The sequence below is a fragment of the Cyclopterus lumpus genome, chromosome 3, assembly GCF_009769545.1.
Source record: "Cyclopterus lumpus isolate fCycLum1 chromosome 3, fCycLum1.pri, whole genome shotgun sequence".
Taxonomy (NCBI): domain Eukaryota; kingdom Metazoa; phylum Chordata; class Actinopteri; order Perciformes; family Cyclopteridae; genus Cyclopterus; species Cyclopterus lumpus.
Genome location: NC_046968.1, coordinates 21,471,278 through 21,487,850, shown reverse-complemented (window position 1 = coordinate 21,487,850; position 16,573 = coordinate 21,471,278). Strand labels below are relative to the sequence as shown.

At 43.0% G+C, this 16,573-nt stretch overlaps 1 protein-coding gene across 1 annotated transcript in view; it reads right to left on the bottom strand.

Annotated features, from left to right (window-relative positions):
* Positions 1-10,038: 10,038 nt before the first annotated feature.
* Positions 10,039-16,573, bottom strand: part of hcn4 (hyperpolarization activated cyclic nucleotide-gated potassium channel 4) — a 55,868-nt gene continuing 49,333 nt past the window's right edge. Inside the window, exons 7-8 of the mRNA XM_034527368.1 lie at positions 13,967-14,131; positions 10,039-12,311 (exon numbers count right to left, since the gene is read on the bottom strand). Coding sequence (XP_034383259.1) covers positions 10,039-12,311; positions 13,967-14,131 — 2,438 coding nt within the window. The remainder of the gene's footprint in view (positions 12,312-13,966; positions 14,132-16,573) is intronic.

The window sequence follows — 16,573 nt, the reverse complement described above, 5'->3', positions numbered from 1 at the left end:
GGACACATCCAGAGTCCCCAGTAAATGCGCTCACTCGGTTAACCATACCTTAACCATAGCAGTGTTTTGACTTGCATTCCATCTGTTATCCTGATAAGAGACATTTTCTTTATGAATTTGGGGCATGCATACAAGATGGCCATCGCAGGAAAGCCTGCTTTTTTTGTTTGTTTTGTTGTTTTCAAATGATAAGGACTTTAATGCAGCAGATTCTAGTCATATTTGATATGGGTGCCCACCTCCCCCACCAGTAGAAAAGCCATTTATTTGCAGGTGAAATGAAGCATGGAGGTCAGCAGGGCCAGGGTGACATTCAGTGCATTGGTTGGTTGACTTCAAAATTGCTCCTCCTTTCCGCCACCCTATAGAAATGATTTTGCTCAACGGATTTCTGCAACATTAGAAATTTGGGAGTCAGTTATGACACTCAAACCGTCCTAATTATTCTGAACAATGGCTAGGTGTAATTAAACCTCTCTGGATGCATACGGTTTACGATAATTTGATCCCCGCTCCACCATCTCTTCGTGACTCCCACATCGAAATGATTTTATCACACGACATATTGTGCTGCTAATATTCATTTTGTTTTCATGGCCAAAGAGAATTTAATCAAAAGAAGGTATTTGTCTGATCTCTCTCAAAGCTAGAAGAGGAGACATGGAAGGAAAGCAAGCCTACCAACACAGCCAAACAAGACCCTCCATTCTTAAGCCTGGCGATGGTTTAGTACAAGGCCATTTACTGTCAGAATTTAAACCCACATGATTTATGGTATGGCCGCCCTGGTCTGCTTTCTCTCCTTAGTTCAAAGGATGAGTCTGGCTACAAAAAATGCCCAAGGGCACAGGCTAATATGATAAACTGGGAACAGAGGCTGCAGGCTAAGGGGGTTGGGCCTCCTGCAAACTACAGTTTACCCTCAGCCTGTGAAAAGCAGGCGCTGTTGTATATTGAGGGATGCGGCGTCTCTGGAGCCAAGAGAGGAAGAGGGATGAGATCTTTTTTTCCCTATCAAATCTCACTGGGGGAGAGGATGAGGAGGAGGATGGTATTGTAGGGATCACCAGTCATGGAGGATTATCATTGCTAAAAATAAGAAAATTGTATTTTCCTCTCATTCAAATGAGTTCCTCTGGGTTTCTTTTTCTGTTATTATTTTTAGGAGCGAGTGGTTTATGAAAAACGCATTAATCATCCGCTGAATGATATAACATGCTAATATATTGAAATGTATTTGGTTTCTTTGCAATGTTAACTTTGTTGTGGAAAGAAAATATATATTTCAGCTTACTGTTCAGCATTTCAAAAACCAGCAGTAAACATCACTCTCCTTCAAATTAAAAGTCAAAAAATATCCACTGGAATATGTTACTCTCATGCCAGCAATCGGTTAGACAGAGTAATGGTCATATTTTGGATATAGCGGATATCACATTTTGGAATTAATCTCTGCAATTCAATTCCACGAACAGAATCAATAAAACGTATTTAAACATTTTATGAGCAATGCAAGAAGGATTTAGGCCTCCCTAGTCAGAAATAGGCAGCTAAGTGTATCAGCCTCTGAGGGCTCGTCTGGAGGGGGATTGGCTTTGCTTAGAAACAGACATTTACGACGGACTGTTAGCAGATGGCTGGGTGACAACTTGAGCTGCTGGTTCTTGTGGTGACATATCACAGTGAGGTCGCAGCTCAAGGCAGCACGTCATCACATCAAAATCTGTCTCTCAGTTCCGATTAACACTCACTTGGATGACATAGAAATGGCTAGCAAAGGTTAATAAAAGAAGAGCGTGGATTTGAAATACGTTCAATGTATCGCAGTATGTACTCAATATGAATAATCAGGGGTGGAAGAAATACTCAGACCTTTACTTAAGTTAAACAGCCAATATCACAAAGTAAGAATATTCTAAATGTCCTTAATTTGAAATTCTAAAGTAGTAAAGAAGTAGTTGCCTACATATAGCATATTTGATGAAAACACATTTGACTCTTATATACCCATTCACACACCAATAGTAGCAAGCATTAATGCAAGGCACCAGGAGCTCAGGACCACCCCCTTGGTGTCATGGGGGTGGTCTCTTTGATGGGACTAACAACTCGTAGACCCAGAGCTGGCACACGTTCTTTTTGTGAGGGGTCACAACATCACAAAAATGCAGGTTTAATCTTACATTTTGACTTTGTTGTTCATAAGCTTAGCTGTTTCTTTTTGTCAATTAAAAAAAAAGAACTAGCAACAGAATTAGCAATATTTCACTGTGATGTAGCAGGATGGAAGTTTAAAGTGGACTCTGAAGTACTTTGAATTTGCACTCTCGGTACTTAATTAAATGTGCCGGTTTCCACCACATCATGTCCTATATGTCTATAGAACGCAGGAAATCTAATTTGACATGTGTGCATTCACCACCGAGATAATCAAATTTCACGTCTTCTCCTGATGATAGGAACTATTAGCGTGGAGCCTTTTTTCCCAAATACGAACCCACACATAGTTCAGTTGTTTTCCTCTTCCTCTAAGTAGGGCATATATGGCTCATTCCTGACCATCATGATATTTCAGCAAGGGACGGAAGGAGTGAGCAGAGGGCCTGGGCTTTTTGGGTCGGGGGAGGGAGGGGGGGGGGAGACAGACAGACATCAGGTCAGCAACCTGTGGCCATCTTTCTGATGTTATCCATGCGTATGCTTTCATAAACTCAATCCCATGAGGCATGCACAAGTACAGAGTCACCCACATGCATGAAAACACACGTACACATGGACACGAAAAGAAAACTTTCAGCCACGTGCTTCAAAAGCTGGAGCAGTGCAAAGTTGGCATTTGGACAATATTTGTGAACAAACTGGCAGATGTCAAAAGGCTTTGAAGGCAGGGTTTTAGAGGAAAAAATGCACTAATACGGATGTGCTGTAGTTACTGTGTGCTTGTTCCTGAGTGCTCTGGGCCCTGGGCTGCCAAAATAATATAGTGCCAGCCAGGCCTGCATCCTACAGGCGTGAGAAATTGTGGGAGTAAAAATAAGTAAAAGCATTTCCCTGAAAAACAAACTTACAAATATATAAGTTAGATAGGAAAAAAAGAGGATGTGCTAAGAAGGTAATGGCATTTGTTATGTACTGAATCTAAGTAACAACTTCATCCATTACTGATCTGTACAGATCTTAGAGACTTTCAGGACACTCAAGTTTCCCTGAAATCCACCCAAATCCCCATGTCCCTCTCAAATGCCACTATTAAAACATTAGAATCAATGTAAAAGTCGAGGCTTTCTCCCTCCTCCTGTACCGGAGTGAAGTTGAAAAAGGGTCTATCTGGAAAAAGGAAACACTTGAGACACACGCATATACAGTGCTTTAACCCTGAGGCCTGCAGGGTAATGGTAGGATTAATTACTGTTGAGTTTGACCCAAGAAGAACTAGAGCAGATTATCCCAGATGCTGCAGAGGAAGGCATTAGTGCTGGTTGTCCCGCTATGGCAGCAGAGAGACAGGCACCTCAACCGCGAGGATGTCACTGTGACATCGCTGATTTGGCACGCTGTACAAAACCACACCGAGGCAGCATGCAGGAGGCTCACGTGGCAGCAGTGGCCATACAGAGATTACACCGCGCTCCCGTGTGCTCTCTTGTCGCCATCCGATGCCGAGTGGGCCACTGTAAGCCAGCTCCTCTCAGCAAGCAGGCAGAAGGAGAATAATGTGTAATTACAATAGACAATCTAAAACAAAGCCCTTCACTTTCAATGAGTTGCTCTTGGAGAAGGGAAGGTTACCTCAAGGGGGAATTATAATGAAGCAGATGGCTGAGTGCTCACAGGGGCCGATGTAGACCGTCCTCCTTTTTTACAGACTGCCAACATTTCCAGTATTCTGAGGAGTTTCACCTGCCTCTTGACCGTTCTTTGTGTGCATCTGGGAGTGAACGTTTGTTTGCTGGAAGACACATCTGACAAGATGGAGAAAAAAAAGAAATGACTTCACAAATGTGTCCTTTACTGCACCTGTATCGGCAAAAGATATACAATACAAAAGATATACTTTACAAATTGCCTCAGAATGCACAAAAAGAGGTGCACATATTGCATTTTGCAAAGCAACTTTGTGATGTGCAATTGAGAGAATGCTGCATGTTAACAGAGAAAGAAAGAGAAAGACTCCAGGCAGATGTTCCTTATATTTATTCTATACCGTTTTATTTCATCCAGTATGTGTGCTTATCGACAATGCAGGTTCTACCTCACTCCTTCGACCGCCACACAAACCACGAGTCACGGCTACTGTGTGTGAGGTTGTCGTGTGGGTCGGTGCAATGTCCCGCAGGTGCACATCCAGTCTCACACACACACCTGTACAGTTCCCTTATTGCTTTTTTCCCATAGTTCCTGTGTTTAATGCAGAAAAAAATAGATATCCATTGATCAATAGCAAAGCAGTCAAAATACGGTCCTCCCCAAAAGGTCACGTGTCCTTGTAAGAAATGTTGAACTGGTCGCTGCCTTCAGATAGAAAGTCTTGATCTGTAGCATTATGAAACAATAATGTCACACTCCTGCGCCAAAATAAAGAGATTATACAATGCAAATTACATGTTTCCTTCAAAATCATGAATATGTTATGAACTCTGTACATACACACAATTTGGTGAACATTGCTTATCATTATGGTGATGATGACATCACTTATTAAGAGTCTAAAATAAATACAGAAATATAAATAGGTCCTATGGAAATATATAAATCTGTATAAGTACCATGTCCACATTAGGTTCCCAACATCAGATTAAGAGGAATTATAGTACACACTTCCGCAAATGAAGGATAGCTTCGAAAGCAGGATTTTTAAAGTAAACCGTTATCTCTCCAAATGTAGTATGAACGTGCCCTTTCTGTTTTCCCCAGACTAATCCAGTGAAGAGCAGCATCACCTTTGGCTTCCACACAGGATTTTAAACCAGTAGAAAAACATATTAAGCAAATCTAAGCATCTAAGTACATTTGTTAGTTTATGGAACCATGTCAAATGTATAATATGAATAAGCAGTAAAGTAGGATGAATCACTGACTTTATATTGACGGCTACAAAGAGACTCCTATCTGTTAGCTATACAGTCGTTACCGTGAAGGATCGGAAGGTGATAGTCGTAGTGTGAATTTATTTGCTCCCCATTACTGCATGCTTTTCCTAAACTAGGTCATATCCAGGTAACACTGCCCAACAGCTCACTTTGTGGTCAAAATAACATTATTGTCGTGTTATTCCATCTCACTGGAGTGGCAGCAAAAGAGGTCAGTCGTATTAGACGCTACGATAAACACAACTTTTCACCACATGTAGCAATCTTCATATCATATCCAATCACTCTGAGGTACATTGTCATACGGAACATATGATTCTGGTGCTTGTGTACGAAATAAATCGAGCGATTGTGGAAGGGTAGGAGGAATTTGTGGTCATGAATGAATAACGAGGGCCTCGGAAAAAACACACGTGCCTTTTTCTCCCGAGAGAAATTGCAGGTTCGATTCCGCTGCGGCTACATCCAATCCTCAATCACAGCAAATGATTTCATTAGTGTGCATCGCTGATTCACCAACCCATATTCATGGGCGAGTAGGGCGGTGCAAAGGGAGAGGGAGGCTAACATTAGGCAGAGAAATTGGAAGTGCACCAAACAGAATCTGAGAGTGCTGCTTTACAGAAACAACCAGGAATTTAGAAATGATACAGAGGTGCCATGTGGAGCCCCACCAAAGCCCTGCGATGAGGGGTTACATTGAAGCAACTTACAAAGCTAATGGCTGCTTCCCAACACATCTAGCTAGGGCCAAAAGAAGGGCCAGAGCCAGACCTGGCCTCAAGCAGAGGAAAATATGAATAACTTCTGCTAGACATTATTAATTGATATACATCCTTTGGTACCCCTTATTCTCAAGACTAGGTAGCCCTGACCTAGATAAAATGCAGTTGAAATAGAACACACAAATGCAAGATAATACAATTATACAATAATACCTTACAGGATCAAAACACAGACCTTGGCAGGTGCGTTTCCACTATTTCCTCTGCGCTGACTTCTGAACATATTAGTTTGTAGCATTTGCACAGAATGCTGTCAGCTATTGGGATCCTTCTGTTATTATTTCCTCTGTGGCTCTCATACAGCTGTTTTCTCACCATGTTTAGATGGGCGACCTGGAGAGACATCATGAAAATAGTTCCCCGCATGAGCAGGTGAGTCACAGTGGTTTTGTCGCTTCTCTCAGAAGACAAAGTTTCAAAGGCTCCATATCTAATTCCCAGTTGATTCCTCTAAAACACGCTTTCTATATACATTACGCTACATACGAGGCTGCAGCAAATCGTTTGGGAGGATGGAAATATTATCCTCTTTTAGAATAAACATTGATGTCAGGTGATCATGTCTTTACTCAGCATGAAGGATTATGTGGTCTTTTGTGAGTTCTGTGATATCTTCTTAAAGTTATTATAACACCCCTTTTCATTTACATTACATAATTTCAAAGCTGCAATGCCACCAATGACAAAACAGTTTTTCTCAATTCCAAGTTCTTGCATAAAAAGTCGAAGAGAGATTTTGCAATGGTGTTGCCCCAAATGAAACAGACAGGACATCATGCAGATTGTGTCAGCTCTCTAATCGACAGTGACATATTCAGCTGATACACTGTGCCAAACCTCCCCTAAACCACTTATCTGTGATAATGGACCAGAATAAGTTCAGGCCAACTAATCAATCCCTATCCAATGTCTATCTCTCAGTAAACTATGACCTCTGCCTCCCTTTCCCACCCTGCTCCGACAGCGTCCAGCCCTAGCCATCGACCCTGCTAGGTAGTGTGGGAAACACAAATGCACACACACACGCTAGCTACTAGCTCCATATCAATGCTCCTTATCAATTAATTGTACATTGACATCCACAAACTATATGCCACAAGTCCCCACGAGAAACAGATGCTCTGTCCGCATGAGGACCCCATAGGGCGCGCGTCTACCTGTCCTCCCCATGGCTAAAAGTCTGACTACATCATTCCCTCATTGCATCAATGTCTCATGTCATCTACACCGTTATCTAACAGATTGACTTCAAACTGTTCTCCAACTCCACGTCTTAATAAGGTCATATTGAGATGAAGAGGGGGCTTTACCTGATGTGCGAGGCACAGCAGTCTGTTTGATTATGTGCAAGACTCGCAGATACAGGAAGACTAAGGTTTTAACACCTACAGTGTAAAGACAATCAGTATTCCAGAGGTGAACCTGTGCTATGTGTTTGCTTTCTGTCATGTCTGTCGCAGAGCTGTATCCCTCCCCACCCTTAGCCACTCTGGATGGTTCCTACCACGAGACTCAAGGCCAACGAAATGTTTCACAGCCTTTCAGATAGTTGTTAACTGCAGATGTAGACGAGGTGTCTAATGAGGAAGAGGTGAGCAAAACACTGCTCAAGCTATTAGTAACTGCTACTCCATCTTTGAAGACCATGAAAAGGTCATGCGTATCCAGATGAACGCTATGATCCATTATTGATTTCACTTATGTAATCCAATTCAAGAGTAATTCTATAATGATAAGCTAATCATGGAGTTCTCGCTTCGTCTACTTCCCCTCATTCTGGCTAATCAAATCATGTCAGTTGTTGATAGACTACATTTCCCATGACTACTAACACAGATCATTCCTGGGCATACTGCATTCAGCTGTTGGTTATGTGGGTACATACAAGTGCTGGCTGCATAAACTGGCCTGTCTAATCTGATTGCAATAAGAAAGTGGAAAATCAATTGGTAATAGATTAGCTTACTGCAAATTCAGTAATTTCACAAAACGCTGTGGAAAGAAAGAAAAAAAATTGTTGAATATTTATTATTTTTGCCAGGAGAAGTAAATGCGTGCTCTTGTTGTCGAGTGCATGTCTGTAAATGAGCATACGTGCAGCTCTGTGTCATGTCATGTGTATCACTATACCTTATTATAGGGACTTCTGGGAACCTTAATGAGGGAAAAACGTGGTCACCGTGCACCTCTGTGTGTGAGTCCATGATAGCCTGCGAGGGTCATGAGATTACAGACATGTCTTGTTAAATTAGGCTGCTGTGGCTGAGTGCTGTGACTGAGTTAGAGACTCAGCTGTCTAAGTGGAACCTGGGTCTTGGTGATGAGCTACAGACAAACATGTAGAAGCACATCACTGCTCCTCTCCTTTGGGGGTTTAGTGATACCTTCCTCCACTGTGTATTCAGTTTTCTTGTCCACTTTGAGGCTCTCTGACAGTTCCACTAGATTTTGAATGAATACACGCATATGATGGACCTTTTCCCATCTTTGATTCTTACTGCTAAATCTATAGATTCTCCATGTATGTACTGTATATTATTCAGTAATTTAATCAAAACTAAAGTCAAAATCCTCCAACAATGTTGGCTCAAACCGAAGGTTATCAAGGTCTTTCCTGCTCATTTATGTGAGCAATTTCTCTCAGAGTTACAGAAGCAGCGCAGGAGTATGGCACAACTTTAAGGAAAACATGCAGTAAAGAGTGGGCTGTTTTAAGCAACTTACTAAGTCGTATATTCAGATTGCCTTACACCAATTGAGTCAGTTCTGTGTCTTGTTAAAGGACACTTTGGCAGAGTAAATGGCTACTGATGAAAACGTCAAAGATATTTAATCAATGACCATTTCAGTTACGGAACAGTCTCTTAAGCCCCAGTGCTACCATAGCTACTTTTAGCAACATCTCAAACTCAGCACTGGCCCTCAATGAGGAAACATGTCTCTATTGATCACATAGCAGCTATACTAGAAGAAGTAATGCAGAAATAAAACATAATATTTCCCTTATTTGGATATGTCAGCTTGTGTACTGTAATGTACTGCATTTGCCCAATGACTGTACGTCTAGTTTTGGGGCCATTATATATTTGATTATTGTTGAACAAACGGTTCACAATGCAACACACAAGCTGTGGTTAATGGAAGTCCTAGGTTTTGAGTAAAAAAGGCCAACATCCTTTTGATAAGTCCAGGGAAAAGTATTTCCTTGCATTCGACTGCTCCACTGAATCACACACTTATCCACACTAACAGTCACACATTAACAGTTGCACAGTCAGGAAGAAAAACAGCACATGCTTTCTACACACATTAGCGGCATGAGTTTGGAAGACAAAGTGAGCTTGTTAGGAGATGTTTGAGGACACTGCAGAAAGTCAGTCACTCACATATTGTTATGCCTCAATATTTAGATGGAGGGTTGCTCCTTGAACCCCTTCCCCCCTGCTTCAAAAAACATTATTATTACGATAAAGGGGTATAAAATAAAGATTGACGGGCCAAGAGTAGGTGAATGAACCCCACAGGAAAAGTCTTTTTGGTTTTCTAAAATCTCTTCTCCATCTCTTATTAGGTTTTGAAAAGTTTATACAGAGGATAAATAAGTACAATCTAATAGATACATTTAAGGATCAGCAATATGTGATCCTGTATGAGATGGTACAAGATTCAGCCTCTCAAAGTATTTTGTTTTAGCTAAAAAGTTAGATAATTTTTTGAAACACAGAAAAAGCATTTATACATGCAGATATTAGTGCATAGGTCCTGCAGAAAAAGAGTATTATTGTGTAGTCAAATGAATTGTCATCCAAAACTTCACCAGATGAATTTGGCATAGTTATAGGAATAAAGAAAATGACTGTCCTTTACACTTAGATCTTTTTTTCACACCCTCCTAGACAATTGATTAACTTATCATTTAAATATATCTCTATTTATGTACAGCATGTATGAATAAAAAGAAGAGGTCAAAGCATAAGAAATAGAGAAATATAGAGCTCCGAGTTACCCGGTAAAGTGTCATTAAAATCACAGTAATATTTAAGATCTTGGTAAAATGAGGAACACAGTGTAATCTGAAGACACAAAAAAAAGAAGCATCTCACACATGGAGATAGTTTGTGTGTGTTTCAGTTTAGAGTCGCACAGGAGGGTGTGAACAATCCTCACAAATTGGAAGGGAGTTTAGAGCGGACAGTTTGAGGTTCTAGATCTGATGAGTAGGCAGCAGAGGCCCTCCGTGGTGGTAAGGCCAGGGAGGTCCCAGGGGCCTGAGTCTGGTGAGTGTGCCCCGGAGACAAGTGGATTGGAGGAGTCATGTGTTCTGGCACTGAGCTACAGGGTTTGGGCACAAGAGTGGGCGAGGAAAAGGGTGAGGGGTAATATCCAGTTTCCACAGAGGGGCAAGCAGTATGGTGGCCTAAGGCCTGGGCCACCTCCTGGGGCAGAGTTGGGTGCGAGCTGGATAAAAGCTTAAGGTCCTCAGAATAATGGCCCAGTGGAGAATCTCTCTCTGTTGTGTATAGCTGGCTGGGAGGCTGTGAAGGGAGAAAAGAGTGAGGCATGAATGGAGAACTGTGGGATCCTGTGGCACTTGAGGGGTCGCTGTAGTAGAAAGTCCTACCCGCCACTGGGCTTTGAATAGTAGGGCTGGGCGCCACTGGGGTAAGGCAGGGGGAGGCATTTGCTGAACCATACTGGGCCAGGGAGGCCAGGGCAGACCTCTCCAGGGACATCTGGTGAGGCAGTAAGCCAGACTGGAGGCCTGCCAGGCTGAAGTGGCTGAGGGATGATGGGGAGACCTCAGCAGGCTGCTGGCTGTGCTGTCCTCTGCTAGAGGATGGAGAGCCATGTGGAGGGGAATGGAAGAAGTTTAAGCCACTGGTTGTCCTGCCTCCCCCAGCAAACTGCTGCAAAGGAGCTACCTGAGGCGGCTTGGGAGGTGGCTGGCTATGTAGAAGCTGACCAGGCGTAGGGCTGGATGAGCCGGTAGATATAGGACTCTGACAACACGAGGAACCAAGAAGTCCAGCTGTAATTCCAGCAGAAGTCCCTCCTACAGGACAGGCTGTCGGACACCCTATATGGCTCCCTAATGCTCCTCCTGATGCTCTGCCAATATGTCCTCCAATCACCGCTCCCCCTGACCCACTCACACCTCCTATACGGCTAGTTGTGGATCCATCAGAAACCCTTCCCAACAATCCTCCAGGATTCCCTACCATAGAATCACCAGCCACCCCTCCAAGTGGTCCCCCAGAAACCACTCCTATTGATCCACCAGAAGCCTTTCCCAACGATCCTGCAGTAGTCATCAATACCAGTGACTCTCCAGAAGCCCCTCCCACTGATCCCCCAGAAGCTCTTTTCATTGATCCCCTAGATGTCCCTCCCATTGATCTCCTGGCTGCATCTCCTATTGACCCGCATGTAATGCCCCCTGCTGATCCCCCTGATGCCCCCCCTGCTAACCTGCCACAAGCAGCTCCTACTAATCCTTCAGATATCCCTCCCATTGAATCCCCTGAGATCTCGACTACTGATCCACCAGTAGCTCCCCCCAACCCAAAGTGCGCTCCAGGCAGTAGCCCTGTCGTTCCAGTTGTAAAGTCCTCTCCAGCCCAAGCAGTGTCTCCTCCCATGGCTCCTTCCACAGACCCTCCAACTGCTCCACCTGAAGACCACCCTGTAGCACCACCACAGGCTCCAACTGCCCCTCCACTTATTCCTGACCCTGTGCTTCCACCTGTAGATCCTTGGTTGAAGAGGTTTGAGAGAGGTGGGGTGCTGGAGCGAAACGACTGTTGACGCTGTGGTTGTGTGTGTAGTTGGGCCATACTAGATGAGGGTGAACCAAAGGAAGAGTATGGTCCGAAAGGGAAAGCAGAAGCCCCTCTTCCACTGGACCCCGAGCCAGTCCCACTAGGTCCATGCTGGCCTCCGCTACCTGAGGCCTGTTGGATAGATCCAGTTGTCCCTGTATCTGACGTCATGTGCAGAGCCCGAAAAGAGGCCAGCAATGGCATGTCCACCCCAGTGTGCAGTTTAGATGGTGTGCTAGAAGGGGAGTCTCCACCAGAGCCAGGTGTTGTGGATGGATAAACAAATGTGTGGAACTTCTTAAGGGGAGGGTCCTTTAGGGACCCCAGTAGTGAAACCGGAGGTCTGAAAAGACTAAGTGGAAGGTGGGAATGGTGCGTCAGGGCAATAGGGGTGGTGGCAGCTGCTGCCTGGAGAGGGGCCTGGATGAGGGGGGCCCAAATGACAGGGATAGGGGAAGGAGGCGTCTGGGGTGGAGCGTTCTGCAAGAGGTGGGCGCAGTGGGCCATATCCCTGTCATGCTGCACAATCTGCTGAATGATCTCACTCTCGTGGTAGTCGAGTACACCAGAGCTGAGGTCGTGTTGTACCTTGTGCTGCAGGATGGAGTTTTTCTTGCCTGTAAAAGCACATGCAAACACAAGATCAGACACATAAAGAGGGACAGTTGACAGAAAGAAACTGATAAAAGAACATTTTAGAAGCGGTTTGACATTTGGGTATAACCACACTATTTTCCAACCCTTTCCAAAAGAAGAAGCTGGCACAGGAAAAAAAAATGAATGTGCACTTGAAGATCACAAGTGGATAAAGGAAGGAAACGAGATTTAAGAAAGAGACAGAGGCTGGAGCAGAAAAGGAAAGACAAAGCATAAAAGAGCACAGAATAAGAGAAACAACAAAAAATAGATGGGAGATAACTACCCGGAGACAGAAGCTCAGGATGACAGTTCACGGTGTAGGCAGTGTACGTTTGACTAGTTCTTACTGTGTATTCCCTAGGTAACAGGGACAAAACATAATACAAACATTGTACCATAATATACGGGTTCCGCCTGAGATAGACTGTGAGCTTCACTGAGATAATAGGTCCAGCCATCTCTCTTGTGTCATGTTTTCTTTTCTGTCATGGGCTGTTAATATAAAAAAAGAAGCTTAAAAACAAAAAGGTAAACTTGAAATTCTTTTTCTCCAATTCTATAACTTCTATGGGATAAGCCACCTGATGACACACAAAAAGCATAATTTAAATTTGAGATTCAATATAAGAATCAGATTCAACTTTATTGTCATATTGTCATTACAAGTACAACAAAATGTAGTTTTAGTATCTGTGCAAAAGAATGGACTTTTTCAGGATATTTTTGCTTCCCTTCACTTTCCGCCTTACGACCACAAGTGTTTTGAAGTCCCTGTGATCCAAACACAAGGTCAAAGAGACAAGTTGAAGTTGCATCACTATGACAGCCATACTAACTGCTGACCCAACCTTACACATAAATGTGTGCAACTCTGGCCGCAGAGTCCATTAGTCAATGTTGAATGGTCACACTAGTGATGACAGGGTTAATTCATATGACTGCCATTTTCAATTTGTAGCGAACAAAAGGCTGTGAAATCCGAAGCTATTGTAAATGTAATTAGGCCTAGATCAATCTCTCCATTTTCTGGTATGGCTGGTCGCAGATTAGAAGAGATGCTGCATCGAGGTATTGCATCTACACCCAGCTTGACCCTGTCACCATCTGATCCTTTATCACCTGCACACCTCCAATCAGATTGGGAGCCCGGTAATTAATTTGTGAATCATTGCTGTGTAAGTTCAGTAATAAGTAAAGAAGGGTGTACATGATAATCACGCCCAGGAGAAAGGACATATGTAGGAGACAGAAACATCCCTATCAGCCCACCACATCTTCTCAAAGCAGCCATTTTCTACAAAGAGAACCCCTAAAGCAGTTTCTCTATCTTCCATTCTAAACATAGCTGAGGATAAAACAGAGCATGCTGCGATGTCTGAGTGATGATACAGGCGTGCCTTTCATTGGGAATATTTCATCTACTCAGGCTGAGCCTGGGAACAGCGATGGATATGGAAAGAATATCAATTGTATGCGTAAGAGAAGTCACACATTTCCATACCAAAGCTCTATCTGCATGTTTATATGCAGTTGACTTTGAAAGTAATATCTGTCATTGAGTATCAGTGTGGATTTATGTATTATTAATTTTTTCTACAGCATGTTGGGCAATGCTGAACATATATATTCTTACCAATACGGTCCAGTCTGTCCACGGCAACAGTCTCAAATGCCCTTCTCATCATGGGATACTCCTCCAGCACCTCATTGAAGTTGTCCACAGACAGAGAGTACAGGCGACAGTATGTGTCCGCTCGGACACTGGCCGTCCTTCTGCCCCGCGTCAGCAAACAAATCTCTGCAACAGAACACAGCAGACAAGAAATGGTAATGGAATTAAACTTTATTATTATTTTTTTCCTTTTCCCCAGCAGATACTGAATGCTAAGTGGCACTGTCTAAGCAAAATGGGTACCAAAGACTGGTTTTGTTTTATCTTTTAGCATTAAAACCTACAACTTCTCTGTAGTTGAATAGGCATTACTCACACGAATGCCATATTCAGAGGTCAGGGGTCTGCCAGCCCTCATCTGCCATGCCCAGGAAAATAATGCTCCATTAAACAAATACACGGTGTGTGTGTGTGTGGGTGTAAGTGTGTCTGTACCGTATTCAGATGTAGCACGTGCATGCATGCACGCACTAGTCAAGTGGGATGTGTTTCTGTGAGAGTCAGTGTCTGCACATTCACAAATGTGAAAGTACTATATTTGTGTGTATGCATGATGATGATGCCAGTGTTTGCTTAATGAGAGCAAGGCAGTATGGTAGAGTAAGGTATAGTGAAAATACATGTTAGATATTCTATACACTTTACATACATACTTTGATGTATATGTTAGTGTGCCGTGTGGTGGTATACATTCCCTAATGTATTTTCTCTTTAGCTTTCATCTCCTGCCCTCCCTTACGGTGTTTGCCATCACACTCCCTCTTTCTCAGAAACCCATTTCCAGCTCATCTTCACACACATGCTCTCAATTCTCTCACATAATGCACTTTCCCCCCTGTAGCCTACATCAAATCCATTTTTTAAATAATTCTTCATCCAAGTTATCTCCTGAAATCGCATGCATAGTTTCACTTTGCACAATACTGTATTTTCTTCTCGAGTGTCCCATTTTGGGTATTGCACATCTATAGAATGTTGATGTTTGTGGGTTTTGTATTAACATTTCCCTGACCTGCCGGCACGTGCACGCGCACGCACACAGAGACAGACACACATCTCCTTTAAAAGCAGTTCCCATATCAAACCTACACATTAGTCTGGAAAGTGTTCACTGCCAAAGTGTTTCTATAGTACATTCATACTCAACCTATATGCATGCTATTCATACTGAAGGCATGATACAGAATGTTATGGAAGCATCATAGTCTTTGTTAAATATTATACAAGTTCACAACTTAAAAGATGATGGGCCATGAACCTTTTTTTTCTTCTACCACCTTTATGTTCCATCGGTTGACATCTTTTGTTTAAGGAGTCAAAGTTTTGCTGATTTCTACTGCATATAATAGGAAGCTGTGTGAAACACCAGGATATAACTTTGCGGTCAACAAGAGAGTAGATGTCTGTGTGGATTGTTGTGGCCTTCTGCTGTTCATGCAAGATTTGATCAAAGAAGCCAATTGCAATTTGACAATGCACACCACTCACATTAGGAACTGCAGGTGGAAAACTTTCTGTAAATGACAGCCGTATCAGGCAGCTGCATAAGGAGATAATTAACTGAGAGGAAAAGCCTTTCAGTTAATTAGCCACAGCATGCTAACTGTTGTCGATGACAGATGCTGGTAAGCACCCGATATTTAATATTCCCTCTGCCTTCCCGGCATTAATGAATAATCAGTTTTTAAAATATCCGTGCAATTTGATGTGTACAGGGAGAGAAAAGTGAAAAGACAGATAACATGAATTAAACAGAACATTGGGCCTCATGTTACAGCTAAGATGAGTGAAATCTATTTCCTATGGACAGAAAATGAAAACACCTATACCATACAACGCGTTCCTAAACAGCCCTACAATACATATTCCCTTTGTGACATCTTTCAATATGATACAAGTCAACAAACACCACCAATAAACATGACCTCAAAAATGGTCTTGGAGCCGAGTGACCACAAAACAATGTAAACACTGCAGATTTTACATTGACACTGAGTGGTTCAGATGATTGCTAATGATGCTTTAGAAAAATATGATAGGTCAGTGGATAAAGGGAAAATGCATGATTTGACAGAGCAGAGAATGAGTAATGTACTCCGTACGTGGCATAAAAACAACCTCATGTGCGGTGCATTACTGTTTATGCACGTATATGTGAGAGAGAGCATGGGTGAATGGACAATGGCCAAGATAGCAAGAGAGCTGTGTGCATGTGAGAGTGAAAACACCACGCTCTCCTGTCTGTGCGTGTGTGTGTGTATACACTGTGTGTGTGTGTGTGTGCGTGTGTGTGTGTGTGTGTGTGTGTGTGTGTGTGTGTGTACTGTGATTGTGTGTTAGCGGGACAGCCCTGGCTGTATCTGTGCAGGGGTTCCATTTCCCAAAGTACTGCTCCAGTAATCCCCTCTGGAGAGGAGCATCATAGTTCTGTATTAAATCCTCTTGTCCTGTGGCCTTCTGGATGAAGCCCATACTCAAAAGATGAGGCGGTGAGCTGCAGTGAGCCCTCTGGCCTCATCTAACTGTCTTTGCAGAAAGAAAGTGAAGCCCAGACACTTAGCGGTGCCA